The sequence below is a fragment of the Eucyclogobius newberryi genome, unplaced genomic scaffold, assembly GCF_026437365.1.
Source record: "Eucyclogobius newberryi isolate DKJ021-1_F unplaced genomic scaffold, fEucNew1.0.hap1 SCAF_25, whole genome shotgun sequence".
Classification (NCBI taxonomy): domain Eukaryota; kingdom Metazoa; phylum Chordata; class Actinopteri; order Gobiiformes; family Gobiidae; genus Eucyclogobius; species Eucyclogobius newberryi.
Genome location: NW_027315890.1, coordinates 834,403 through 861,664, shown reverse-complemented (window position 1 = coordinate 861,664; position 27,262 = coordinate 834,403). Strand labels below are relative to the sequence as shown.

The window sequence follows — 27,262 nt, the reverse complement described above, 5'->3', positions numbered from 1 at the left end:
GTCTTTAGAGCTTTATAACACTCTGAGGTGTGTCTTTAGAGCTTTATAACACTCTGAGGTGTTTCTTTAGAGCTTTATACCACACTGAGGTGTGTCTTTAGACCTTAACATCAAAGTGAACACAGGGCCTGAGCTGGACAAACAAACAAACAAACAAACAAACAAACAAACAAACGTATTATTATTATACGTATGTGTCCCCAAATACACCGGAAGTGACCGCCTCGTTCACCGGAAGTGGATATGACGTCAGGCGCGCGCGGTTTCAGTTTGAGCACAGTTGATTCTGCGCTTTTCTGCTTCAGACGCAAGACAGAACCAAACACTGACCCGTGACCCGTGACCCGTGACCCCTGACCCCTGACCCCTGACCCAGGACACGCAGCGCAAACAGAACCAGAAACTCCCCCGGCTCCAGGCGCAGCTCCATCCCGCGGAAAGAGCCGCGAGCCCGGGCACAGACATGGCGACTCCCCCGAAGAGAGCGCGGAGCTCCGAGTCCAGGAAACACCGGAAGATTTCCATCGAGGGCAACATCGGTGAGTTTAGCTCTTGATCTGTTATTTCAGCTCATCTTAGACACGCTTTAGTCTCCGTGACCGGCCCGGTGTGTGGCGGAGAGAGAGGGCGCCAAATCCTGATGTTTACCTCTGAAATGTCATGAAAATGTCATGAAAATGTCATGAAAATGTCATGAAAATGTGATTGAAAAGTCCGATCAGAGAACGCGCTTTATATTGACTTTACGTCACAAACTATAATGATTAAACTGTATTTAATCATGATTTAGTCATTAAAGTGTGTGTGTTGTATGTTTGTTTTGTGTGTGTGTGTGTGTTTTGTTTGTTTGTGTGTGTTGTATGTGTGTGTTTGTGTATGTGTGTTGTATGTTTGTTTGTGTGTGTGTGTGTTGTATGTGTGTGTGTGTGTGTTGTATATGTGTGTGTGTTGTATGTTTGTTTGTGTATGTGTGTGTGTGTGTGTTGTATATGTGTGTGTGTTGTATGTTTGTTTGTGTGTGTGTGTGTGTTGTATGTGTGTGTGTGTGTTGTATATGTGTGTGTATTGTATGTGTGTGTGTGTGTTGTATGTGTGTGTGTGTTGTATATGTGTGTGTATTGTATGTGTGTGTGTGTGTTGTATGTGTGTGTGTGTTGTATATGTGTGTGTATTGTATGTGTGTGTGTTGTATGTGTGTGTGTGTTGTATATGTGTGTGTGTTGTATGTGTGTGTGTGTGTTGTATGTTTGTTTGTGTGTTTGTGTTGTATGTTTGTGTGTTTGTGTTGTATGTTTGTTTGTTTGTGTGTGTGTGTTGTATGTGTGTATGTGTGTGTGTGTGTGTGTTGTATGTTTGTTTGTGTGTGTGTGTGTGTATATGTGTGTTGTATGTTTGTTTGTGTTGTGTGTTGTATGTTTGTTTGTGTGTGTATATGTGTGTTGTATGTTTGTTTGTGTGTGTTGTGTGTTGTATGTTTGTTTGTGTGTGTGTGTGTGTGTGTATATGTGTGTTGTATGTTTGTTTGTGTGTGTTGTATGTTTGTTTGTGTGTGTGTGTGTGTGTATATGTGTGTTGTATGTTTGTTTGTGTGTGTGTGTGTGTATATGTGTGTTGTATGTTTGTTTGTGTGTGTTGTATGTTTTTGTGTGTGTGTGTGTGTTGTTTGTTTGTGTGTGTGTGTGTGTGTGTGTGTGTGTGTGTGTGTGTGTGTGTGTGTGTGTGTGTGTGTGTGTGTGTGTTAGCGGCGGGGAAGTCCACCTTTGTGCGTCTCTTGGAGGACACTTGTGCAGAGTGGGAAGTGATCCCTGAACCCATCGCAAAGTGGTGCAACGTCCAAACTGACAGAGAGAATATTTATGAGGTAAGAATATACTGTTATTAGGCCCGAGCGCCACAAGCTGCGAGAGGCCTATTAATCTCCACGGCTGCGAAAGTGCACGTAGTGCGCACAAAATCGAGCTCGAAGCGCTCGCCCACTTCCAAACACTCACTAACGCACTCCTTCACTCAGACACGCCCCGTGCAGACTAATTAGTTGTAGTAAAATGGAACATTACCGTTGTAAACGGACGAAGCCGGTGCAAAAGTGGCACTAAACGAGCACTTTACATTGAGATGAGCGGTCGTCATCCCCATATAAAGCACTCATTTGCTCTAAGTGTCTCATGAATACGTTCCATCTCTTGCATGTTCCGTTCATATAAACATGTGATGCAAAAATGTAACATTATTACTGTTTTGAGGGCCAAAAACACAAAGTGGGCGGAGCCCACTCAAAATGAACGAAAGTACCCGTCAGTGACCAGGGACCCACACCATGAGGTAGGAAAGCGCGAGCGCTTTCCGAAAATGTATAGTTTATGATATTTGGAAAATGGGAAACATTGTTTTCGCATCGGAATATTATTCTTCTCTTCTTCTCGGGACACGCCCCCTATTTTTCACCCAGTGACATTGACGAAAAGTCACAAAAATGTTCACACCTCTAAAAATCGTGCCTCTACATTCTGGCTATTTCCTTTTTCTAAAATTAAAAGAATTGGCGCGTCAGCCCCAAATGTACCAAAAATGCATTGAGAGATGGGAAATGACCCAAAAAAAATCTGATCGTAGAATCATGAAATTTGGCGCAGAGGTAGATGGTGACAAGAGAAGTAAAAAATATTATCACGGCAACGCCGTCCGCCCAACCAAATGTCGGCCATATTGCTTCAAAAATGACTAAACATGACTTTGGAGTTTTTCCAAACGTCGTACTTTTACGAACTCCTCCCAGGGCGTTGGCCCTAAAAAGCTGAAATTTGGTGAAAATGCTACTGAGGAGTGGGACATCAAAAGTTATCCAAATGACATTGACCCTGTCACAGTTTCTGTGGGTTTGGGCGAAGCCGCAAACTTTAGCTAGAATTTCAGAAATCTCCCAAATTTAACATTTCTGGCGTTTGCGCAGATAAAGTCCGAATTAAGTCAAATTATAATCAGTTGTTAAACTCTTTGCCCTAAACCTACTTGAAGTGAAATAAATTAATTTGGCGCCACAGCGCCCCCTACAGATTTTATATGGAGGTTAAATGTTTAGTTTTGCGAAATTATATGAAATTTGACACAAAACTCAATTTTGGCCCCATCAAAAAAGTCAATGACTCATGTCATAATTGTTATGTCGTTGCCGTAGCGATGACCAAAACCTCCCATGTTATTCCAATGGGGAAATCGCCAGAACATGTTTACACTTTATACTTTCACAGACTCCTCCCCCTCAGGGCTTTAGCCCGTTTAACCTGAAATGTGGTGAGACTCATCTTCAGGACCATCAAAAGTTATCCACATTTTTATTCAAAGAGTCACGGTGTCTGTGCGGCAGAGCCGCACATTTTGCCAAGAATTCAAAATAAAATGTCTTTTTGATGTAAAACAAAGGGGAGAAGATGTGACAGCGTCACAGATTCAGCAGTAGATGTAATAAAAGGACAATTGGGGCGCGTTAGCCACGCCCCCTCCTCTTGCGGCGTGGCGGCGGCGTAGCGAGGGCCGATCATTGCCGCTTGCGGCTATATTTACTGTTTTATTTCCGTGTGTTTCAGGAGCTGAGTTCTTCTCAGAAAGGAGGAAACCTGCTGCAGATGCTCTACAGTAAACCCACACGCTGGTCCTACACTTTCCAGGTACAAATACTTCTGCTATAGTATAATACTACAGTACTACTGCTATAGTATAATACTACAGTACTACTGCTATAGTATAATACTACAGTACTACTGCTATAGTATAATACTACAGTGTAATACTACAGTACTACTGCTATAGTATAATACCACAGTGTAATACTACAGTACTACTGCTATGTTATAATACTACAGTGTAATACTACAGTACTACTGCTATAGTATAATACTACAGTGTAATACTACAGTACTACTGCTATAGTATAATACTACAGTGTAATACTACAGTACTACTGCTATAGTATAATACTACAGTACTACTGCTATAGTATAATACTACAGTGTAATACTACAGTACTACTGCTATAGTATAATACTACAGTGTAATACTACAGTACTACTGCTATAGTATAATACTACAGTGTAATACTACAGTACTACTGCTATAGTATAATACTACAGTGTAATACTACAGTACTACTGCTATAGTATAATACTACAGTGTAATACTACAGTACTACTGCTATAGTATAATACTACAGTGTAATACTACAGTACTACTGCTATAGTATAATACTACAGTGTAATACTACAGTACTACTGCTATAGTATAATACTACAGTGTAATACTACAGTACTACTGCTATAGTATAATACTACAGTATAGTACTACTGCTTTCTTTCAGTCGTTTGCGTGTCTGAGCAGAGTTCGCTCTCAGCTTCAGCCGCCATCTGTGAAACTGCTGGAATCTGACAAACCTGTGCAGTTTTATGAGCAATCCGTGTATTCTGACAGGTAATAACACTGCACTGGCACTGTAATATTACTGTAATAACGCTGTAATAACACTGTAATGGCGCTGGCACTGTAATAACACTGTAATAACGCTGTAATAACACTGTAATGGTGCTGGCACTGCACTGGCACTGTAATAGCGCTGTAATAACACTGCAATGAGACTGCAATGGCAGTGTAATAATAAGTCTAAGTAAGCCCTAGACCAGGACTAGACCAGGACTAGACCAGGACTAAACCAGGACTAAACCAGGACTAAACCAGGACTAAACCAGGACTAAACCAGGACTAAACCAGGACTAGACCAGGACTAGACCAAGACTAAACCACGTCTAAACCAGGACTAAACCAGGACCAAACCAGGACTAAACCAGGACTAAACCAGGACTAAACCAGGACTAGACCAGGACTAAACCAGGACTAGACCAGGACTAAACCAGGACTAGACCAGGACTAGACCAGGACTAGACCAGGACTAGACCAGGACTAAACCAGGACTAGACCAGGACTAAACCAGGACTAAACCAGGTCTTTCTCTGCAGATATGTGTTTGCGTCGTCTCTGTTGGAGAGCGGCTCTATCACTGACACTGAGTGGTCAGTTTATCAGGACTGGCACCAGTGGATCCTGGACCAGTTCAATCCAGACTTAAACCTGGACGCCATCGTGTACCTGAGAGCACAGCCACAGGTCAGTAACACTCCTGACCCCTCATTCACTCCACCCTCCTGACCCCTCATTCACTCCACCCTCCTGACCCCTCATTCACTCCACCCTCCTGACCCCTCATTCACTCCACCCTCCTGACCCCTCATTCACTCCACACTCCTGACCCCTCATTCACTCCTGACCCCTCATTCACTCTTGACCCTTGACCCCTCATTCACTCCACCCTCCTGACCCCTCATTCACTCCACCCTCCTGACCCCTCATTCACTCCACCCTCCTGACCCCTCATTCACTCCTGACCCCTCATTCACTCTTGACCCTTGACCCCTCATTCACTCCACCCTCCTGACCCCTCATTCACTCCTGACCCCTCATTCACTCTTGACCCTTGACCCCTCATTCACTCCACCCTCCTGGCCCCTCATTCACTCCTGACACGTCATTCACTCCTGACCCCTCACTCACTCCTGACCCCTCCACCCTCCTGACCCCTCATTCACTCTTGACCCTTGACCCCTCATTCACTCCACCCTCCTGACCCCTCATTCACTCCTGACCCCTCATTCACTCTTGACCCTTGACCCCTCATTCACTCCACCCTCCTGGCCCCTCATTCACTCCTGACACGTCATTCACTCCTGACCCCTCACTCACTCCTGACCCCTCCACCCTCCTGACCCCTCATTCACTCCACACTAATGACTCTTCTAATGTCTCCTAACAAGGCTTCATTAATTCACTCATACATGTTGTAATAGTATGTGTATTATAGTGTACATGTGTGTACTTCTTAGTGCTGTCTGTGTATTATAGTGTACATGTGTGTACTTCTTAGTGCTGTATGTGTATTATAGTGTACATGTGTGTACTTCTTAGCGCTGTATGTGTATTATAGTGTACATGTGTGTACTTCTTAGTGCTGTATGTGTATTATAGTGTACATGTGTGTACTTCTTAGTGCTGTCTGTGTATTATAGTGTACTTGTGTGTACTTCTTAGTGCTGTCTGTGTATTATAGTGTACATGTGTGTACTTCTTAGCGCTGTCTGTGTATTATAGTGTACATGTGTGTACTTCTTAGCGCTGTCTGTGTATTATAGTGTACATGTGTGTACTTCTTAGTGCTGTATGTGTATTATAGTGTACATGTGTGTACTTCTTAGCGCTGTATGTGTATTATAGTGTACATGTGTGTACTTCTTAGCGCTGTCTGTGTATTATAGTGTACATGTGTGTACTTCTTAGTGCTGTCTGTGTATTATAGTGTACATGTGTGTACTTCTTAGCGCTGTATGTGTATTATAGTGTACATGTGTGTGTGTACTTCTTAGCGCTGTATGTGTATTATAGTGTACATGTGTGTACTTCTTAGCGCTGTATGTGTATTATAGTGTACATGTGTGTACTTCTTAGCGCTGTATGTGTATTATAGTGTACATGTGTGTACTTCTTAGCGCTGTCTGTGTATTATAGTGTACATGTGTGTACTTCTTAGCGATGTATGTGTATTATAGTGTACATGTGTGTACTTCTTAGTGCTGTATGTGTATTATAGTGTACATGTGTGTACTTCTTAGCGCTGTCTGTGTATTATAGTGTACTTGTGTGTACTTCTTAGCGCTGTATGTGTATTATAGTGTACATGTGTGTACTTCTTAGCGCTGTCTGTGTATTATAGTGTACTTGTGTGTACTTCTTAGCGCTGTCTGTGTATTATAGTGTACTTGTGTGAACTTCTTAGCGCTGTCTGTGTATTATAGTGTACTTGTGTGTACTTCTTAGCGCTGTCTGTGTATTATAGTGTACATGTGTGTACTTCTTAGCGCTGTCTGTGTATTATAGTGTACATGTGTGTACTTCTTAGCGCTGTCTGTGTATTATAGTGTACATGTGTGTACTTCTTAGCGCTGTATGTGTATTATAGTGTACATGTGTGTACTTCTTAGCGCTGTCTGTGTATTATAGTGTACTTGTGTGTACTTCTTAGCGCTGTCTGTGTATTATAGTGTACATGTGTGTACTTCTTAGCGCTGTCTGTGTATTATAGTGTACATGTGTGTACTTCTTAGCGCTGTATGCAGAGGTTACTTCACAGAGGTCGAGAGGAGGAGCAGGACATTCCTCTGGAGTATCTGGAACAACTGCACTTCAAACACGAGGCCTGGCTCTACCACAGGAACCTCAGGTACACGAGAAGAATACTTCTACTTCTACTTACTGGTGCTGTCACTTACTGGTGCTGTCACTTACTGGTACTGGTGCTGTCACTTACTGGTACTGGTGCTGTCACTTACTGGTGCTGTCACTTACTGGTGCTGTCACTTACTGGTACTTTCACTTACTGGTACTGGTGCTGTCACTTACTGGTGCTGTCACTTACTGGTACTTTCACTTACTGGTACTGGTGCTGTCACTTACTGGTACTGGTGCTGTCACTTACTGGTACTGGTGCTGTCACTTACTGGTGCTGTCACTTACTGGTGCTGTCACTTACTGGTACTTTCACTTACTGGTACTGGTGCTGTCACTTACTGGTACTGGTGCTGTCACTTACTGGTACTGGTGCTGTCACTTACTGGTGCTGTCACTTACTGGTGCTGTCACTTACTGGTACTGGTGCTGTCACTTACTGGTACTGGTGCTGTGGTGCTGTCACTTACTGGTGCTGTCACTTACTGGTACTGGTGCTGTCACTTACTGGTGCTGTCACTTACTGGTACTGTCACTTACTGGTACTGGTGCTGTCACTTACTGGTACTGGTGCTGTCACTTACTGGTGCTGTCACTTGCTGGTGCTGTCACTTACTGGTGCTGGTGCTGTCACTTACTGGTGCTGTCACTTACTGGTGCTGTCACTTACTGGTACTGGTGCTGTCACTTACTGGTGCTCTCACTTACTGGTACTGGTGCTGTCACTTACTGGTGCTGTCACTTACTGGTACTGGTGCTGTCACTTACTGGTGCTGTCACTTACTGGTGCTGTCACTTACTGGTGCTGTCACTTACTGGTACTGGTGCTGTCACTTACTGGTGCTGTCACTTACTGGTGCTGTCACTTACTGGTACTGGTGCTGTCACTTACTGGTACTGTCACTTACTGGTACTGTCACTTACTGGTGCTGTCACTTACTGGTACTGGTGCTGTCACTTACTGGTACTGGTGCTGTCACTTGCTGGTGCTGTCACTTACTGGTACTGGTGCTGTCACTTACTGGTGCTGTCACTTACTGGTACTGGTGCTGTCACTTACTGGTACTGGTGCTGTCACTTACTGGTACTGGTGCTGTCACTTACTGGTGCTGTCACTTACTGGTGCTGTCACTTACTGGTACTGGTGCTGTCACTTACTGGTACTGTCACTTACTGGTGCTGTCACTTACTGGTGCTGTCACTTACTGGTGCTGTCACTTACTGGTACTGGTGCTGTCACTTACTGGTGCTGTCACTTACTGGTGCTGTCACTTACTGGTACTGGTGCTGTCACTTACTGGTACTGTCACTTACTGGTACTGTCACTTACTGGTGCTGTCACTTACTGGTGCTGTCACTTACTGGTGCTGTCACTTACTGGTGCTGTCACTTACTGGTGCTGTCACTTACTGGTACTGGTGCTGTCACTTACTGGTGCTGTCACTTACTGGTGCTGTCACTTACTGGTACTGGTGCTGTCACTTACTGGTGCTGTCACTTACTGGTGCTGTCACTTACTGGTACTGGTGCTGTCACTTACTGGTACTGGTGCTGTCACTTACTGGTACTGGTGCTGTCACTTACTGGTGCTGTCACTTACTGGTGCTGTCACTTACTGGTACTGGTGCTGTCACTTACTGGTGCTGTCACTTACTGGTACTGGTGCTGTCACTTACTGGTACTGGTGCTGTCACTTACTGGTACTGGTGCTGTCACTTACTGGTGCTGTCACTTACTGGTACTGGTGCTGTCACTTACTGGTGCTGTCACTTACTGGTACTGGTGCTGTCACTTACTGGTACTGGTGCTGTCACTTACTGGTGCTGTCACTTACTGGTGCTGTCACTTACTGGTACTGGTACTGTCACTTACTGGTGCTGTCACTTACTGGTGCTGTCACTTACTGGTACTGGTACTCACTGGTACTCACTGGTACCTGTGCTTGTGTATGTACACATGGTACTTGCAGTTTCTATAGTGTCCACGCTCTTGTGTCCAGGCTGGACTGTGAGTATCTGAACCACGTCCCCGTTTTAGTCCTGGACGTGGACCAGGACTTCAAGAACGACACAATCCAACAGCAAGACCTGATGGACAAGGTACTTGTACTACTACTACTGTGTCTGATACTATTACTACGAATACTGCTATTACTACTACTGTGTCTGATACTACTACTACTAATACTGCTATTACTACTACTGTGTCTGATACTACTACTACTAATACTGCTATTACTACTACTGTGTCTGATACTATTACTACTAATACTGCTATTACTACTACTGTGTCTGATACTACTACTACTAATACTGCTATTACTACCACTGTGTCTGATACTACTACTACTAATACTGCTATTACTACTACTGTGTCTGATACTACTACTACTAATACTGCTATTACTACTACTGTGTCTGATACTATTACTACTATTACTGCTATTACTACTACTGTGTCTGATACTATTATTACTAATACTGCTATTACTACTACTGTGTCTGATACTACTACTACTAATACTGCTATTACTACTACTGTGTCTGATACTACTACTACTAATACTGCTATTACTACTACTGTGTCTGATACTATTACTACTAATACTGCTATTACTGTACTGTAGTACAGTATATGAAGGACTGCATGTACTGTAGTACAGTATATAATGGACTACATGTACTGTATATATTGTACTAAAGTACTATAATATAAAGTATGTGGCGTGGCTAAATCTTGGGCTGATCTCATTTTCGTTTGTGTTTCAGGTGAAAGACTTCCTGTCCACGCTTTAGGATCCGACCAATCACATCCCTCGAGACTGAAGCTGCGTTCTGATTGGTCACTACATTCTGTAAACTTTGTCCTTCACAACTGGCTCTAAAACGGCTCAAACTGAGACACGACTGGACCCTGTCCCACCCTCCCTGGACCCGCCCTCCCTGGACACGCCTCCTGCCCTCCCTGGACCCGCCCTCCCTGGACCTGGTCCAGCTGGATCCAGAACGCCTCACACACAAGAACACGAAACACACTTCAAACAACAACTATAACTGAGGATACGTATGCTAACGCTAACACCTTCAGCTACATGACGCGGTGTACGTATGCTAACGCTAACACCTTCAGCTACATGACACGGTGTACGTATGCTAACGCTAACACCTTCAGCTACATGACACGGTGTACGTATGCTAACGCTAACACCTTCAGCTACATGACACGGTGTACGTATGCTAACGCTAACACCTTCAGCTACATGACACGGTGTACGTATGCTAATGCTAACACCATCAGCTACATGAAACGGTGTATGTATGCTAACGCTAACACCTTCAGCTACATGACACGGTGTACGTATGCTAACGCTAACACCTTCAGCTACATGACACGGTGTACGTATGCTAACGCTAACACCTTCAGCTACATGACACGGTGTACGTATGCTAACGCTAACACCTTCAGCTACATGACGCCGTGTACGTATGCTAACGCTAACACCTTCAGCTACATGACGCCGTGTACGTATGCTAACGCTAACACCTTCATCTACATGACGCGGTGTACGTATGCTAACGCTAACACCTTCAGCTACATGACGCGTAGGTATGCTAACGCTAACACCTTCAGCTACATGACGCCGTGTACGTATGCTAACGCTAACACCTTCAGCTACATGACGCCGTGTACGTATGCTAACGCTAACACCTTCATCTACATGACGCGGTGTACGTATGCTAACGCTAACACCTTCAGCTACATGACGCGTAGGTATGCTAACGCTAACACCTTCAGCTACAGGACGCACAGACAGAACTGTGGTAAGTGTCTGGTATGTTAACGTAACATATGAACAGTTATTCAGATAACTATAGCATAAAGAACATGCTAACAAATTTAGCAAAGCATCAGTTTTACCCCAAATCACTAAATCCATTGAATTCTTCTTCCTCTGTGTCACTTTGTAAACCACTCCACAAACTCCAGAGGAAGTGCAGATTCTTCTTCTGCGTCGCTCAGAGCCCACAGCGCCCTCTTGTGGTTGTCAGTGTGAAAATAACAAATATCACATATAAGTCGCTCCGGCAAAATCTATGTAAAAAATTATAATCCGGAAAATACGGTAGTTTATTTCTGTTTATCTCTGTTTAATGAATCTTATGTTATTCCCTAATTAACCACATTTTGGAACATTGTGTTTCTTTTTTACCGAAATCTATCAAATAATAAATTACATTTTTAGTCATTTTAACCTTCTACGTTATCTTTTGTTTCTTCCTTAGTCTCCTGGGTCCTCAGAGTGTATAAAGCTCTAAAGACACACCTCAGAGTGTTATAAAGCTCTAAAGACACACCTCAGAGTGTATAAAGCTCTAAAGACACACCTCAGAGTGGTATAAAGCTCTAAAGACACACCTCAGAGTGGTATAAAGCTCTAAAGACACACCTCAGAGCGGTATAAAGCTCTAAAGACACACCTCAGAGTGGTATAAAGCTCTAAAGACACACCTCAGAGCGGTATAAAGCTCTAAAGACACACCTCAGAGTGGTATAAAGCTCTAAAGACACACCTCAGAGTGGTATAAAGCTCTAAAGACACACCTCAGAGCGGTATAAAGCTCTAAAGACACACCTCAGAGTGGTATAAAGCTCTAAAGACACACCTCAGAGTGTATAAAGCTCTAAAGACACACCTCAGAGTGTTATAAAGCTCTAAAGACACACCTCAGAGTGTATAAAGCTCTAAAGACACATCTCAGAGTGGTATAAAGCTCTAAAGACACACCTCAGAGTGTATAAAGCTCTAAAGACACACCTCAGAGTGTATAAAGCTCTAAAGACACACCTCAGAGTGTTATAAAGCTCTAAAGACACACCTCAGAGTGTATAAAGCTCTAAAGACACACCTCAGAGCGGTATAAAGCTCTAAAGACACACCTCAGAGTGTATAAAGCTCTAAAGACACACCTCAGAGCGGTATAAAGCTCTAAAGACACACCTCAGAGTGTATAAAGCTCTAAAGACACACCTCAGAGTGTATAAAGCTCTAAAGACACACCTCAGAGTGTATAAAGCTCTAAAGACACACCTCAGAGTGTTATAAAGCTCTAAAGACACACCTCAGAGTGTATAAAGCTCTAAAGACACACCTCAGAGTGTATAAAGCTCTAAAGACACACCTCAGAGTGTATAAAGCTCTAAAGACACACCTCAGAGTGTTATAAAGCTCTAAAGACATCATGTCCCTGAAGGAGCGACTGGACTCTGCCTCATAGAGACTATCGTTTATTCACCTCAATTATGTCCAAAAGAACGGAACAAACTGAATCCACAAAGACACAAGAGGACATAAGACCATCTTTACACACAATGAGACACACACAAACACAACTAAACAAAGATGGAAGAATAAGTATGGACTTATTTATTTAAAGTAATAAACAAATTTAAAATAGAAGAATTAATTGTAAAAAAAAATGTTTTTGTGGCTTTTTAAAATCATCAAACAATGAGAATTAAAATCAATGGTCACATGACCCACTGATTCTGGACAGAGGAGTGAGACAGGGCTGTGCCTGGTCTCCTCCTGTTTGCTTTGTACATGGAACCATTGGCCCAATTTATGAGACAATGAAAGACAATTCATGGCGTCACAATTGATGGGGCGGAGCATAAAGTCGCCCGCTGCAGATGATGTTCTATTGTATTTAACCACACCAGGCATTTCCATATATGGGGCCAACGTCTGGGGCCAACGTCTGGGGCCAACGTCTGGGGACAACGTCTGGGGACAACGTCTGGGGACAACGTCTGGGGACAACGTCTGGGGACAAATGGAAGTACAAGTTGTCCCTCACTGGCGCCCCCTTCTGTCCTTTAGAGAGACTTGCACAACAGAGTGTGGTGCAGTTCCCTCGCTCTGTCGCAGGAGGCGCTCGTGTCTGTTATGGCTCCACATCTCGTTTTAACTCGCGTTGTTTCGCCGTCCTCTGGTGACGTCACGCCGACATTGGAGGAAAGTGACCGCTGCGGCCTCGCGCTCCACATTTCCCCAGGAACCTCCCGAGTTTAATCGAACAAACCGAGTCGAGTCACCGCGGCACCATGAACCCCGAGCCCCGCTGCGAGCCTCCGGCCCCGGGGTGAGTGTGAGCCTCTGCCCGCTGAAGGAGCGCGAGAGGCGGCGTGTGTTTGTCCTGCACCCGGGCTCCAGGAACTGGTCCTGGTTTAGACCTGGTTTAGTCCTGGTTTAGTCCTGGTTTAGACCTGGTTTAGTCCTGGTTTAGACCTGGTTTAGACCTGGTTTAGACCTGGTTTAGACCTGGTTTAGACCTGGTTTAGTCCTGGTTTAGTCCTGGTTTAGACCTGGTTTAGTCCTGGTTTAGACCTGGTTTAGTCCTGGTTTAGACCTGGTTTAGACCTGGTTTAGTCCTGGTTTAGACCTGGTTTAGTCCTGGTTTAGACCTGGTTTAGTCCTGGTTTAGACCTGGTTTAGTCCTGGTTTAGACCTGGTTTAGTCCTGGTTTAGACCTGGTTTAGTCCTGGTTTAGACCTGGTTTAGTCCTGGTTTAGTCCTGGTTTAGACCTGGTTTAGTCCTGGTTTAGACCTGGTTTAGTCCTGGTTTAGACCTGGTTTAGTCCTGGTTTAGTCCTGGTTTAGACCTGGTTTAGACCTGGTTTAGTCCTGGTTTAGACCTGGTTTAGTCCTGGTTTAGTCCTGGTTTAGACCTGGTTTAGACCTGGTTTAGACCTGGTTTAGACCTGGTTTAGACCTGGTTTAGTCCTGGTTTAGACCTGGTTTAGTCCTGGTTTAGACCTGGTTTAGACCTGGTTTAGACCTGGTTTGTGGTCAGACAGGTTTGGTGATGACTTGTCAAACTTGTCACAATAAAAACACAAAGACATAAACCGGCTGTAAAAGAGTCAGATGTTTTTGTTTTTACTTCTCTTCTTATCAGAGCTGTGTGGACTTTGTACAAGTACAAGTATATATCATATCACTTTGTACAAGTACATGTATATATCATATCACTTTGTACATGTACAAGTATATATCATATCACTTTGTACAAGTACATGTATATATCATATCACTTTGTACATGTACAAGTATATATCATATCACTTTGTACAAGTACATGTATATATCATATCACTTTGTACAAGTACATGTATATATCATATCACTTTGTACAAGTACAAGTATATATCATATCACTTTGTACATGTACAAGTATATATCATATCACTTTGTACAAGTACATGTATATATCATATCAATTTGTACAAGTACATGTATATATCATATCACTTTGTACAAGTACATGTATATATCATATCACTTTGTACAAGTACAAGTATATATCATATCACTTTGTACAAGTACAAGTATATATCATATCACTTTGTACAAGTACATGTATATATCATATCACTTTGTACAAGTACATGTATATATCATATCACTTTGTACAAGTACATGTATATATTATATCACTTTGTACAAGTACAAGTATATATTATATCACTTTGTACAAGTATATATTATATCACTTTGTACAAGTACATGTATATATTATATCACTTTGTACATGTATATATTATATCACTTTGTACAAGTACATGTATATATCATATCACTTTGTACAAGTACATGTATATATCATATCACTTTGTACAAGTACATGTATATATTATATCACTTTGTACAAGTACAAGTATATATTATATCACTTTGTACAAGTATATATCATATCACTTTGTACAAGTACATGTATATATTATATCACTTTGTACAAGTACATGTATATATTATATCACTTTGTACAAGTACATGTATATATTATATCACTTCGTACAAGTATATATCATATCACTTTGTACATGTATATATTATATCACTTTGTACAAGTATATATCATATCACTTTTTACAAGTACAAGTATATATTATATCACTTTGTACAAGTACATGTATATATTATATCACTTTGTACATGTATATATTATATCACTTTGTACAAGTACAAGTATATATCATATCACTTTGTACAAGTACATGTATATATTATATCACTTTGTACATGTACAAGTATATATCATATCACTTTGTACATGTACAAGTATATATCATATCACTTTGTACATGTATATATTATATCACTTTGTACAAGTATATATCATATCACTTTTTACAAGTACAAGTATATATTATATCACTTTGTACAAGTACATGTATATATTATATCACTTTGTACATGTATATATTATATCACTTTGTACAAGTACATGTATATATTATATCACTTTGTACATGTATATATCATATCACTTTGTACATGTACAAGTATATATCATATCACTTTGTACAAGTACATGTATATATCATATCACTTTGTACAAGTACAAGTATATATCATATCACTTTGTACATGTACAAGTATATATCATATCACTTTGTACATGTACATGTATATATTATATCACTTTGTACATGTATATATTATATCACTTTGTACAAGTACAAGTATATATCATATCACTTTGTACAAGTACATGTATATATTATATCACTTTGTACAAGTACAAGTATATATCATATCACTTTGTACAAGTACATGTATATATCATATCACTTTGTACATGTATATATTATATCACTTTGTACAAGTACAAGTATATATCATATCACTTTGTACATGTACAAGTATATATCATATCACTTTGTACAAGTACATGTATATATTATATCACTTTGTACATGTATATATTATATCACTTTGTACAAGTACAAGTATATATCATATCACTTTGTACATGTACAAGTATATATCATATCACTTTGTACAAGTACATGTATATATCATATCACTTTGTACAAGTACATGTATATATCATATCACTTTGTACAAGTACATGTATATATCATATCACTTTGTACAAGTACAAGTATATATCATATCACTTTGTACATGTATATATTATATCACTTTGTACATGTATATATTATATCACTTTGTACAAGTACAAGTATATATCATATCACTTTGTACAAGTACATGTATATATTATATCACTTTGTACATGTATATATTATATCACTTTGTACAAGTACAAGTATATATCATATCACTTTGTACATGTACAAGTATATATCATATCACTTTGTACAAGTACAAGTATATATCATATCACTTTGTACAAGTACATGTATATATCATATCACTTTGTACAAGTACATGTATATATCATATCACTTTGTACAAGTACATGTATATATTATATCACTTTGTACAAGTACAAGTATATATTATATCACTTTGTACATGTACAAAGCGTCATAAGGCGCTGGTACAGCTGGCAGCCCGGTGTAAACGCTCTCTCTTCTTTCTCACACTTATTGTGCTTTATCTCCTATATTTTGTAAATATAATTAGTATATTTTTTCTATTTTACTGTACGATAGTGACACGCGCTGGAATAGTTTTTTAATTCAACTGTTTTTGACTTTTTTCGGCTGGATTGAGTGTTTTTGTCGTGTCGTTGCGATGTGTCTTGGCTCTGAGTCCCCCGGCTCCGGCCCCGCCCCCCGGCTCCGGCCCCGCCCCCCGGCTCCGGCCCCGCCCCCCGGCTCCGGCCCCGCCCCCCGGCCGGCGCCGTACCGCGTTTCCACAAAGGAGGAACTCATGAAACTGCGGAGAACAGTCGTCTTACCCGGAGATCGTCACGTTATCCCGGCGGACATCCTAAGGAAAACGCAACGAAGCAGACGGGCTGGACGTAAACTCAGAGAGAAGAGAGGGACAAACAGGAAGTCGGTTCCCGCCGTAGTCATGGGTAACGTGAGGTCCCTTCAAAATAAAATGACGGAAATAGCGAGCCTCATGCGGTCCCAGAGGATTTATAGGGACAGCAGCGTCTTGATTTTCACAGACCTGGTTAACAGCAGAAATGCCAGACTCTATTGTAGGTTTGGACAATTTTCATCTGCTGCGGGCGACAGAACGAGAGAATCCGGGAAAAAAAGAGGAGGCGGTCTCGCGGTGTATGTGAACACGAGCTGGTCCAAACCCGAACACTGCACAGTGAGGGAGCAGCTATGTAGCAAGGATATTGAACTATTGGCTATTGGCATGAGGCCATACTATCTGCCCCGGGAGTTCTCACATGTGATTTTGATCGCGGTCTATGTGACCCCGTCTGCCAATGCTGAAAATGCTTGTGAAGCACTGCTCTCCTGCACTTGTAGGCTGCAAACACAGCATCCACAGGCTCTCTTCCTCATCTCTGGTGACTTTAACCACGCTTCTCCCTCTTCTGTCCTACCAACATACACCCAGTATGTTACCTGCCCCACCAGAGAGAATAGAACATTGGACTTGTTTTTTGCCAACACCAAGGAGGCTTATTCCTCTTCCCCCCTCCCTCCCCTGGGCAGCTCGGACCACAACCTTGTACATCTGAGGCCTGTGTATGAACCCATCGTGCGCAGGCAGCCTGTGGTGTCCCGTGAGGTGAGGATGTGGTCTGCTGAGAGTGAGGAGGCTCTGAGGGACTGCTTCAGCACCACTGTCTGGACTGAGCTTTATGACCCACATGGGGAGGACATCAACACCATCACAGAGCATCAGGACTACATCAACTTCTGTTTTGAGAACATTGTTCCCTCCCGGACGGTGCAGTGTTTTCCAAACAACAAGCCATGGATTAACCGTGAACTGAAGGCTCTGCTGAAGGAGAAGAAGAGAGCCTTCAGGTCAGGGAACAAGGAGGAGCTGAGGACTGTGCAGAAGGAGCTGAGGAGGAAGATCAGGCAGGCTGAGGCCGGCTACAAGAGGAGGATGGAGGAGCAGCTGCAGCAAAAGAACATTCAGGGAGTGTGGAGGAGCCTGAAAACCATCTCGGGCTTCAAAATCCCCCCTGCCCAGACAGAGGGGGATCTACAGTGGGTGAATGATTTAAATGCTCACTTCTTGAGGTTTGATCGGTCACCCGCCCCTCCCCCTGCACAGCTGCATGCTCCCTCTTCCACAGCTGGACAATGCCCTGCATCTGTTCCTCTTCGCTTATCTGCCCCGGACCATCAGCTCCCCACTTCGCCTGGACTCACCCATCCCCCCAGCACACGGTCCCCCTGCCAACCACTGACTGTCACAGCAGCACAGGTGAGGAGTGAGCTGAAGAGGATTAAAGTGAGGAAGGCAGCAGGACCTGATGGCATCAGCCCCAGGCTCCTTAAGTCCTGCGCAGATGAACTGTGTGGAGTTATGGAGCATGTCTTCAACATGAGCCTGAAGCTGAGGGTGGTACCACAGGTCTGGAAGACCTCCTGTCTGGTACCTGTGCCTAAGACACCGCGCCCCAAAGACCTCAACAGCTTCAGGCCAGTGGCTCTCACGTCCCACCTGATGAAGACACTGGAGCGGCTGGTCCTGGACCACCTCCGCTCCACCGTGAGCTCAGCCATGGACCCGCTGCAGTTTGCATATCGGTCTGGCATCGGAGTGGAGGACGCCGTCATCTCCCTGCTGCACCGCTCTCTCTCTCACCTGGAAAAGCCTGGCAGCTCTGTGAGGATCCTGTTCTTCGATCTCTCCAGTGCCTTCAACACCATCAGCTCCTGAGGGACAAGCTGGAGACGGCTGGTGTGGAGTACGACCTGGCAGAGTGGATTCTGGACTACCTCACAGACCGACCCCAGTTTGTGAGAGCCCGGAACTGTGTGTCTGACACTCGGACCTGCAGTGTGGGGGCGCCCCAGGGCACTGTCCTCGCGCCCTTTCTCTTCACCCTTTACACTGCAGACTTCAGACACGACACGGACAGCTGTGTCCTGCAGAAGTTCTCTGACGACTCTGCCATCATCGGACTCATCACGGACGACGATGACGCGGAGTACAGAGGACTGGAGCAGGACTTTGTGGACTGGTGTCAGCGGAACCACCTCCTCATCAACGCGGGGAAGACCAAGGAGATGGTGGTGGATTTCCGCAGACGCCACCCCACTACCCCCTCACCAGTGAACATCCAGGGACGGGACATTGAGAGAGTGACTCATACAAGTACCTGGGTGTTCATCTGAACCACAAACTGAACTGGACTCATAACACAGACGCACTGTACAGGAAGAGCCAGAGTCGGCTCTACCTCCTGAGGAGACTCAGGTCTTTTGGAGTGACAGGGCCACTCCTGAAGACCTTCTCTGACTCTGTGGTGCATCAGCTCCTGTAGGTGTGGCCTGCTGGAGCAGCAGCATCACAGAGAGGGAGAGGAGGAAGCTGGACAGAGTCATCAAGAAGTCCAGCTCCGTCCTGGGCTGTGCTCTGGACTCGGTGCAGGAGGTGGGGGACAGGAGGGTCCTGGCTAGATTCACATCTATGCTGGACCATGAGTGTCACCCCCTGCAGGACACTCTGTCCCCTGCAGGACACTCTGTCCCCTGCAGGACACTCTCTCCGCTCTGGAGAGCAGCTTCAGTGAGAGACTGATCCACCCTCGATGTGCGAAGGAAAGGTTCCGTAGGTCTTTCCTTCTGCTGCTGTTAGACTTTATAACAAAAAACTGTTAGTACTGAACACTCGCAATACTGACCTAACCTAATACTGATGTGCAATTCTGTCATATGTGCAATTGCTGTTGGAATTCATGTGCAATCTATGTGCTGTCGTGACACATATTCATGTGCAATTACTGTCGTGATCACATGCAATGGTATTTATGTATTTATTTATTTGTCTATGGGAGTTTTTTATTTATTTATAGGAGATCTTCTACTGAAAGTGTTTTTCAGACTTCCTATAAGTGATCTGTTCTTCTGGATCTACCTCTGTATCTACCTGCGTTGCACCAATGAAATTTCCCCATGTGGGACAATAAAGGAATATCTTATCTTATCTTATCTTATATATCATATCACTTTGTACAAGTACATGTATTTATTATATCACTTTGTACAAGTATATATTATATCACTTTGTACAAGTACATGTATATATTATATCACTTTGTACATGTATATATTATATCACTTTGTACAAGTACATGTATATATTATATCACTTTGTACATGTACATATTATATCACTTTGTATATGTGTATATATATATATATATGTGTATATGTATGTGTGTATATATATACATACATATATATATAATATATATATATGATATATGTATCACGTATCACGTTATATACATGACCACGTGACAGCTCACACGTGGCCGCTCAGCTGATTGTGCGCGCGCAGGTCTGGTGTACGCGCAGCTACGTGCCACGGACAGAGGCACAAAATGGCGGCGCAGCGCAGAGGCAAGAACCGGCCCCAAAACACGAGGTACGGCCCGGTTTGGACCCGGCTAAGACCCGGTGTTAGGCCCGGTGTTAGGCCCGGTGTTAGGCCCGGTTTGGACCCGGTTTAGACCCGGCCTAACACCGGGTTTAGACCTGTTTCTCAGAAAACAGAAAAGCTTCTGGGAGAAAACAGATGATGTTCTGTGTTGTGTCTTAGACGTGTGCAGAAGGTTCTGTGTTGTGTCTTAGACGTGTGCAGAAGGTTCTGTGTTGTGTCTTTAGACGTGTGCAGAAGGTTCTGTGTTGTGTCTTAGACGTGTGCAGAAGGTTCTGTGTTGTGTCTTAGACGTGTGCAGAAGGTTCTGTGTTGTGTCTTAGACGTGTGCAGAAGGTTCTGTGTTGTGTCTTAGACGTGTGCAGAAGGTTCTGTGTTGTGTCTTTAGACGTGTGCAGAAGGTTCTGTGTTGTGTCTTAGACGTGTGCAGAAGGTTCTGTGTTGTGTCTTTAGACGTGTGCAGAAGGTTCTGTGTTGTGTCTTAGACGTGTGCAGAAGGTTCTGTGTTGTGTCTTAGACGTGTGCAGAAGGTTCTGTGTTGTGTCTTAGACGTGTGCAGAAGGTTCTGTGTTGTGTCTTAGACGTGTGCAGAAGGTTCTGTGTTGTGTCTTAGACGTGTGCAGAAGGTTCTGTGTTGTGTCTTTAGACGTGTGCAGAAGGTTCTGTGTTGTGTCTTTAGACGTGTGCAGAAGGTTCTGTGTTGTGTCTTAGACGTGTGCAGAAGGTTCTGTGTTGTGTCTTAGACGTGTGCAGAAGGTTCTGTGTTGTGTCTTAGACGTGTGCAGAAGGTTCTGTGTTGTGTCTTAGACGTGTGCAGAAGGTTCTGTGTTGTGTCTTTAGACGTGTGCAGAAGGTTCTGTGTTGTGTCTTTAGACGTGTGCAGAAGGTTCTGTGTTGTGTCTTTAGACGTGTGCAGAAGGTTCTGTGTTGTGTCTTAGACGTGTGCAGAAGGTTCTGTGTTGTGTCTTAGACGTGTGCAGAAGGTTCTGTGTTGTGTCTTTAGACGTGTGCAGAAGGTTCTGTGTTGTGTCTTAGACGTGTGCAGAAGGTTCTGTGTTGTGTCTTTAGACGTGTGCAGAAGGTTCTGTGTTGTGTCTTCAGACGTGTGCAGAAGGTTCTGTGTTGTGTCTTAGACGTGTGCAGAAGGTTCTGTGTTGTGTCTTAGACGTGTGCAGAAGGTTCTGTGTTGTGTCTTTAGACGTGTGCAGAAGGTTCTGTGTTGTGTCTTAGACGTGTGCAGAAGGTTCTGTGTTGTGTCTTAGACGTGTGCAGAAGGTTCTGTGTTGTGTCTTAGACGTGTGCAGAAGGTTCTGTGTTGTGTCTTAGACGTGTGCAGAAGGTTCTGTGTTGTGTCTTAGACGTGTGCAGAAGGTTCTGTGTTGTGTCTTTAGACGTGTGCAGAAGGTTCTGTGTTGTGTCTTTAGACGTGTGCAGAAGGTTCTGTGTTGTGTCTTAGACGTGTGCAGAAGGTTCTGTGTTGTGTCTTAGACGTGTGCAGAAGGTTCTGTGTTGTGTCTTTAGACGTGTGCAGAAGGTTCTGTGTTGTGTCTTAGACGTGTGCAGAAGGTTCTGTGTTGTGTCTTAGACGTGTGCAGAAGGTTCTGTGTTGTGTCTTAGACGTGTGCAGAAGGTTCTGTGTTGTGTCTTTAGACGTGTGCAGAAGGTTCTGTGTTGTGTCTTTAGACGTGTGCAGAAGGTTCTGTGTTGTGTCTTTAGACGTGTGCAGAAGGTTCTGTGTTGTGTCTTAGACGTGTGCAGAAGGTTCTGTGTTGTGTCTTAGACGTGTGCAGAAGGTTCTGTGTTGTGTCTTTAGACGTGTGCAGAAGGTTCTGTGTTGTGTCTTAGACGTGTGCAGAAGGTTCTGTGTTGTGTCTTTAGACGTGTGCAGAAGGTTCTGTGTTGTGTCTTCAGACGTGTGCAGAAGGTTCTGTGTTGTGTCTTAGACGTGTGCAGAAGGTTCTGTGTTGTGTCTTTAGACGTGTGCAGAAGGTTCTGTGTTGTGTCTTAGACGTGTGCAGAAGGTTCTGTGTTGTGTCTTAGACGTGTGCAGAAGGTTCTGTGTTGTGTCTTAGACGTGTGCAGAAGGTTCTGTGTTGTGTCTTAGACGTGTGCAGAAGGTTCTGTGTTGTGTCTTAGACGTGTGCAGAAGGTTCTGTGTTGTGTCTTAGACGTGTGCAGAAGGTTCTGTGTTGTGTCTTAGACGTGTGCAGAAGGTTCTGTGTTGTGTCTTAGACGTGTGCAGAAGGTTCTGTGTTGTGTCTTAGACGTGTGCAGAAGGTTCTGTGTTGTGTCTTAGACGTGTGCAGAAGGTTCTGTGTTGTGTCTTAGACGTGTGCAGAAGGTTCTGTGTTGTGTCTTAGACGTGTGCAGAAGGTTCTGTGTTGTGTCTTAGACGTGTGCAGAAGGTTCTGTGTTGTGTCTTTAGACGTGTGCAGAAGGTTCTGTGTTGTGTCTTTAGACGTGTGCAGAAGGTTCTGTGTTGTGTCTTAGACGTGTGCAGAAGGTTCTGTGTTGTGTCTTAGACGTGTGCAGAAGGTTCTGTGTTGTGTCTTAGACGTGTGCAGAAGGTTCTGTGTTGTGTCTTAGACGTGTGCAGAAGGTTCTGTGTTGTGTCTTAGACGTGTGCAGAAGGTTCTGTGTTGTGTCTTAGACGTGTGCAGAAGGTTCTGTGTTGTGTCTTAGACGTGTGCAGAAGGTTCTGTGTTGTGTCTTCAGACGTGTGCAGAAGGTTCTGTGTTGTGTCTTAGACGTGTGCAGAAGGTTCTGTGTTGTGTCTTAGACGTGTGCAGAAGGTTCTGTGTTGTGTCTTTAGACGTGTGCAGAAGGTTCTGTGTTGTGTCTTCAGACGTGTGCAGAAGGTTCTGTGTTGTGTCTTAGACGTGTGCAGAAGGTTCTGTGTTGTGTCTTAGACGTGTGCAGAAGGTTCTGTGTTGTGTCTTTAGACGTGTGCAGAAGGTTCTGTGTTGTGTCTTAGACGTGTGCAGAAGGTTCTGTGTTGTGTCTTAGACGTGTGCAGAAGGTTCTGTGTTGTGTCTTAGACGTGTGCAGAAGGTTCTGTGTTGTGTCTTAGACGTGTGCAGAAGGTTCTGTGTTGTGTCTTAGACGTGTGCAGAAGGTTCTGTGTTGTGTCTTAGACGTGTGCAGAAGGTTCTGTGTTGTGTCTTAGACGTGTGCAGAAGGTTCTGTGTTGTGTCTTAGACGTGTGCAGAAGGTTCTGTGTTGTGTCTTAGACGTGTGCAGAAGGTTCTGTGTTGTGTCTTAGACGTGTGCAGAAGGTTCTGTGTTGTGTCTTAGACGTGTGCAGAAGGTTCTGTGTTGTGTCTTAAGACGTGTGCAGAAGGTTCTGTGTTGTGTCTTTAGACGTGTGCAGAAGGTTCTGTGTTGTGTCTTAGACGTGTGCAGAAGGTTCTGTGTTGTGTCTTAGACGTGTGCAGAAGGTTCTGTGTTGTGTCTTAGACGTGTGCAGAAGGTTCTGTGTTGTGTCTTAGACGTGTGCAGAAGGTTCTGTGTTGTGTCTTTAGACGTGTGCAGAAGGTTCTGTGTTGTGTCTTCAGACGTGTGCAGAAGGTTCTGTGTTGTGTCTTAGACGTGTGCAGAAGGTTCTGTGTTGTGTCTTAGACGTGTGCAGAAGGTTCTGTGTTGTGTCTTTAGACGTGTGCAGAAGGTTCTGTGTTGTGTCTTAGACGTGTGCAGAAGGTTCTGTGTTGTGTCTTAGACGTGTGCAGAAGGTTCTGTGTTGTGTCTTTAGACGTGTGCAGAAGGTTCTGTGTTGTGTCTTAGACGTGTGCAGAAGGTTCTGTGTTGTGTCTTTAGACGTGTGCAGAAGGTTCTGTGTTGTGTCTTAGACGTGTGCAGAAGGTTCTGTGTTGTGTCTTAGACGTGTGCAGAAGGTTCTGTGTTGTGTCTTAGACGTGTGCAGAAGGTTCTGTGTTGTGTCTTAGACGTGTGCAGAAGGTTCTGTGTTGTGTCTTAGACGTGTGCAGAAGGTTCTGTGTTGTGTCTTAGACGTGTGCAGAAGGTTCTGTGTTGTGTCTTAGACGTGTGCAGAAGGTTCTGTGTTGTGTCTTCAGACGTGTGCAGAAGGTTCTGTGTTGTGTCTTAGACGTGTGCAGAAGGTTCTGTCTACCACGTCTCAGGGCGTGGTCCTGGGCGTGGTCTCAGCTGGTGAAGTTCTGATAAAGCGCCTGTTTCCACGGAAACCAGGACCAGGTTTATCTCTCATACACAGGAACTGGACCTCAGCTGTTGTGTCTCTGTGCAGCTCCACTATGGACCTGTGGGGACAGTGTTCATGTTGTGTCTCTGTGCAGCTCCACTATGGACCTGTGGGGACAGTGTTCATGTTGTGTCTCTGTGCAGCTCCACTATGGACCTGTGGGGACAGTGTTCATGTTGTGTCTCTGTGCAGCTCCACTATGGACCTGTGGGGACAGTGTTCATGTTGTGTCTCTGTGCAGCTCCACTATGGACCTGTGGGGACAGTGTTCATGTTGTGTCTCTGTGCAGCTCCACTATGGACCTGTGGGGACAGTGTTCATGTTGTGTCTCTGTGCAGCTCCACTATGGACCTGTGGGGACAGTGTTCATGTTGTGTCTCTGTGCAGCTCCACTATGGACCTGTGGGGACAGTGTTCATGTTGTGTCTCTGTGCAGCTCCACTATGGACCTGTGGGGACAGTGTTCATGTTGTGTCTCTGTGCAGCTCCACTATGGACCTGTGGGGACAGTGTTCATGTTGTGTCTCTGTGAAGCTCCACTATGGACCTGTGGGGACAGTGTTCATGTTGTGTCTCTGTGCAGCTCCACTATGGACCTGTGGGGACAGTGTTCATGTTGTGTCTCTGTGAAGCTCCACTATGGACCTGTGGGGACAGTGTTCATGTTGTGTCTCTGTGCAGCTCCACTATGGACCTGTGGGGACAGTGTTCATGTTGTGTCTCTGTGCAGCTCCACTATGGACCTGTGGGGACAGTGTTCATGTTGTGTCTCTGTGCAGCTCCACTATGGACCTGTGGGGACAGTGTTCATGTTGTGTCTCTGTGAAGCTCCACTATGGACCTGTGGGGACAGTGTTCATGTTGTGTCTCTGTGCAGCTCCACTATGGACCTGTGGGGACAGTGTTCATGTTGTGTCTCTGTGAAGCTCCACTATAGACCTGTGGGGACAGTGTTCATATTGTGTCTCTGTGCAGCTCCACTATGGACCTGTGGGGACAGTGTTCATGTTGTGTCTCTGTGCAGCTCCACTATGGACCTGTGGGGACAGTGTTCATGTTGTGTCTCTGTGAAGCTCCACTATGGACCTGTGGGGACAGTGTTCATGTTGTGTCTCTGTGAAGCTCCACTATGGACCTGTGGGGACAGTGTTCATGTTGTGTCTCTGTGCAGCTCCACTATGGACCTGTGGGGACAGTGTTCATGTTGTGTCTCTGTGCAGCTCCACTATGGACCTGTGGGGACAGTGTTCATGTTGTGTCTCTGTGCAGCTCCACTATGGACCTGTGGGGACAGTGTTCATGTTGTGTCTCTGTGAAGCTCCACTATGGACCTGTGGGGACAGTGTTCATGTTGTGTCTCTGTGAAGCTCCACTATGGACCTGTGGGGACAGTGTTCATGTTGTGTCTCTGTGCAGCTCCACTATGGACCTGTGGGGACAGTGTTCATGTTGTGTCTCTGTGCAGCTCCACTATGGACCTGTGGGGACAGTGTTCATATTGTGTCTCTGTGCAGCTCCACTATGGACCTGTGGGGACAGTGTTCATGTTGTGTCTCTGTGCAGCTCCACTATGGACCTGTGGGGACAGTGTTCATGTTGTGTCTCTGTGAAGCTCCACTATAGACCTGTGGGGACAGTGTTCATGTTGTGTCTCTGTGCAGCTCCACTATGGACCTGTGGGGACAGTGTTCATGTTGTGTCTCTGTGAAGCTCCACTATAGACCTGTGGGGACAGTGTTCATATTGTGTCTCTGTGCAGCTCCACTATGGACCTGTGGGGACAGTGTTCATATTGTGTCTCTGTGCAGCTCCACTATGGACCTGTGGGGACAGTGTTCATGTTGTGTCTCTGTGCAGCTCCACTATGGACCTGTGGGGACAGTGTTCATGTTGTGTCTCTGTGCAGCTCCACTATGGACCTGTGGGGACAGTGTTCATGTTGTGTCTCTGTGCAGCTCCACTATGGACCTGTGGGGACAGTGTTCATGTTGTGTCTCTGTGCAGCTCCACTATGGACCTGTGGGGACAGTGTTCATGTTGTGTCTCTGTGCAGCTCCACTATGGACCTGTGGGGACAGTGTTCATGTTGTGTCTCTGTGCAGCTCCACTATGGACCTGTGGGGACAGTGCAGTCGGGCGCAGCAGCAGTTGGACGAGGCAGTGGACAGTGTTTTAAAGACGGAGAAAGAACTGAGACAAAACGCCACAGAGGTAAGACACAAACGCTCAGAACACACTGGCTGTAACATGGCTTTGGGCGGAGCTCTGGTCTGTGCGTGTCTCTCCCTGTGCGTGTCTCTCCCTGTGCGTCTCTCCCTGTGCGTGTCCCTCCCTGTGCGTCCCTCCCTGTGCGTCTCTCCCTGTGCGTGTCCCTCCC

At 44.6% G+C, this 27,262-nt stretch overlaps 2 protein-coding genes across 3 annotated transcripts in view; both read left to right on the top strand.

Annotated features, from left to right (window-relative positions):
* Positions 1-302: 302 nt before the first annotated feature.
* LOC140372547 (deoxycytidine kinase 2-like) lies at positions 303-10,214 on the top strand. The gene is made up of 8 exons (XM_072459679.1): positions 303-539; positions 1,743-1,861; positions 3,585-3,665; positions 4,352-4,461; positions 5,004-5,151; positions 7,200-7,315; positions 9,320-9,419; positions 10,089-10,214. Exons 1-8 carry the CDS (start codon positions 464-466, stop codon positions 10,113-10,115), a joined length of 777 nt encoding a protein of 258 aa, XP_072315780.1. The 5' UTR covers positions 303-463; the 3' UTR covers positions 10,116-10,214.
* A 3,101-nt stretch (positions 10,215-13,315) lies between these two features.
* ncoa4 (nuclear receptor coactivator 4) overlaps positions 13,316-27,262 on the top strand; it is a 29,295-nt gene continuing 15,348 nt past the window's right edge. The window contains exons 1-2 of one of the 2 annotated variants that reach the window (XM_072459678.1): positions 13,316-13,463; positions 26,988-27,096. In XM_072459678.1, coding sequence (XP_072315779.1) covers positions 13,426-13,463; positions 26,988-27,096 — 147 coding nt within the window. In that variant the 5' untranslated portion in view covers positions 13,316-13,425. Of the gene's footprint in view, positions 13,464-20,563; positions 20,657-26,987; positions 27,097-27,262 lie in introns of those variants that run through there. The other variant, XM_072459677.1, reaches the window with a different exon arrangement.

Excerpts from the sequence above, each read along its gene's own strand:
- LOC140372547 (XM_072459679.1), top strand. The coding sequence starts at position 464 with ATGGCGACTCCCCCGAAGAGAGCGCGGAGCTCCGAGTCCAGGAAACAC. Across the intron at positions 540-1,742 it reads TTCCATCGAGGGCAACATCG|CGGCGGGGAAGTCCACCTTT; the intron begins GTGAGTTTAGCT and ends TGTGTGTGTTAG. Across the intron at positions 4,462-5,003 it reads CAATCCGTGTATTCTGACAG|ATATGTGTTTGCGTCGTCTC; the intron begins GTAATAACACTG and ends CTTTCTCTGCAG.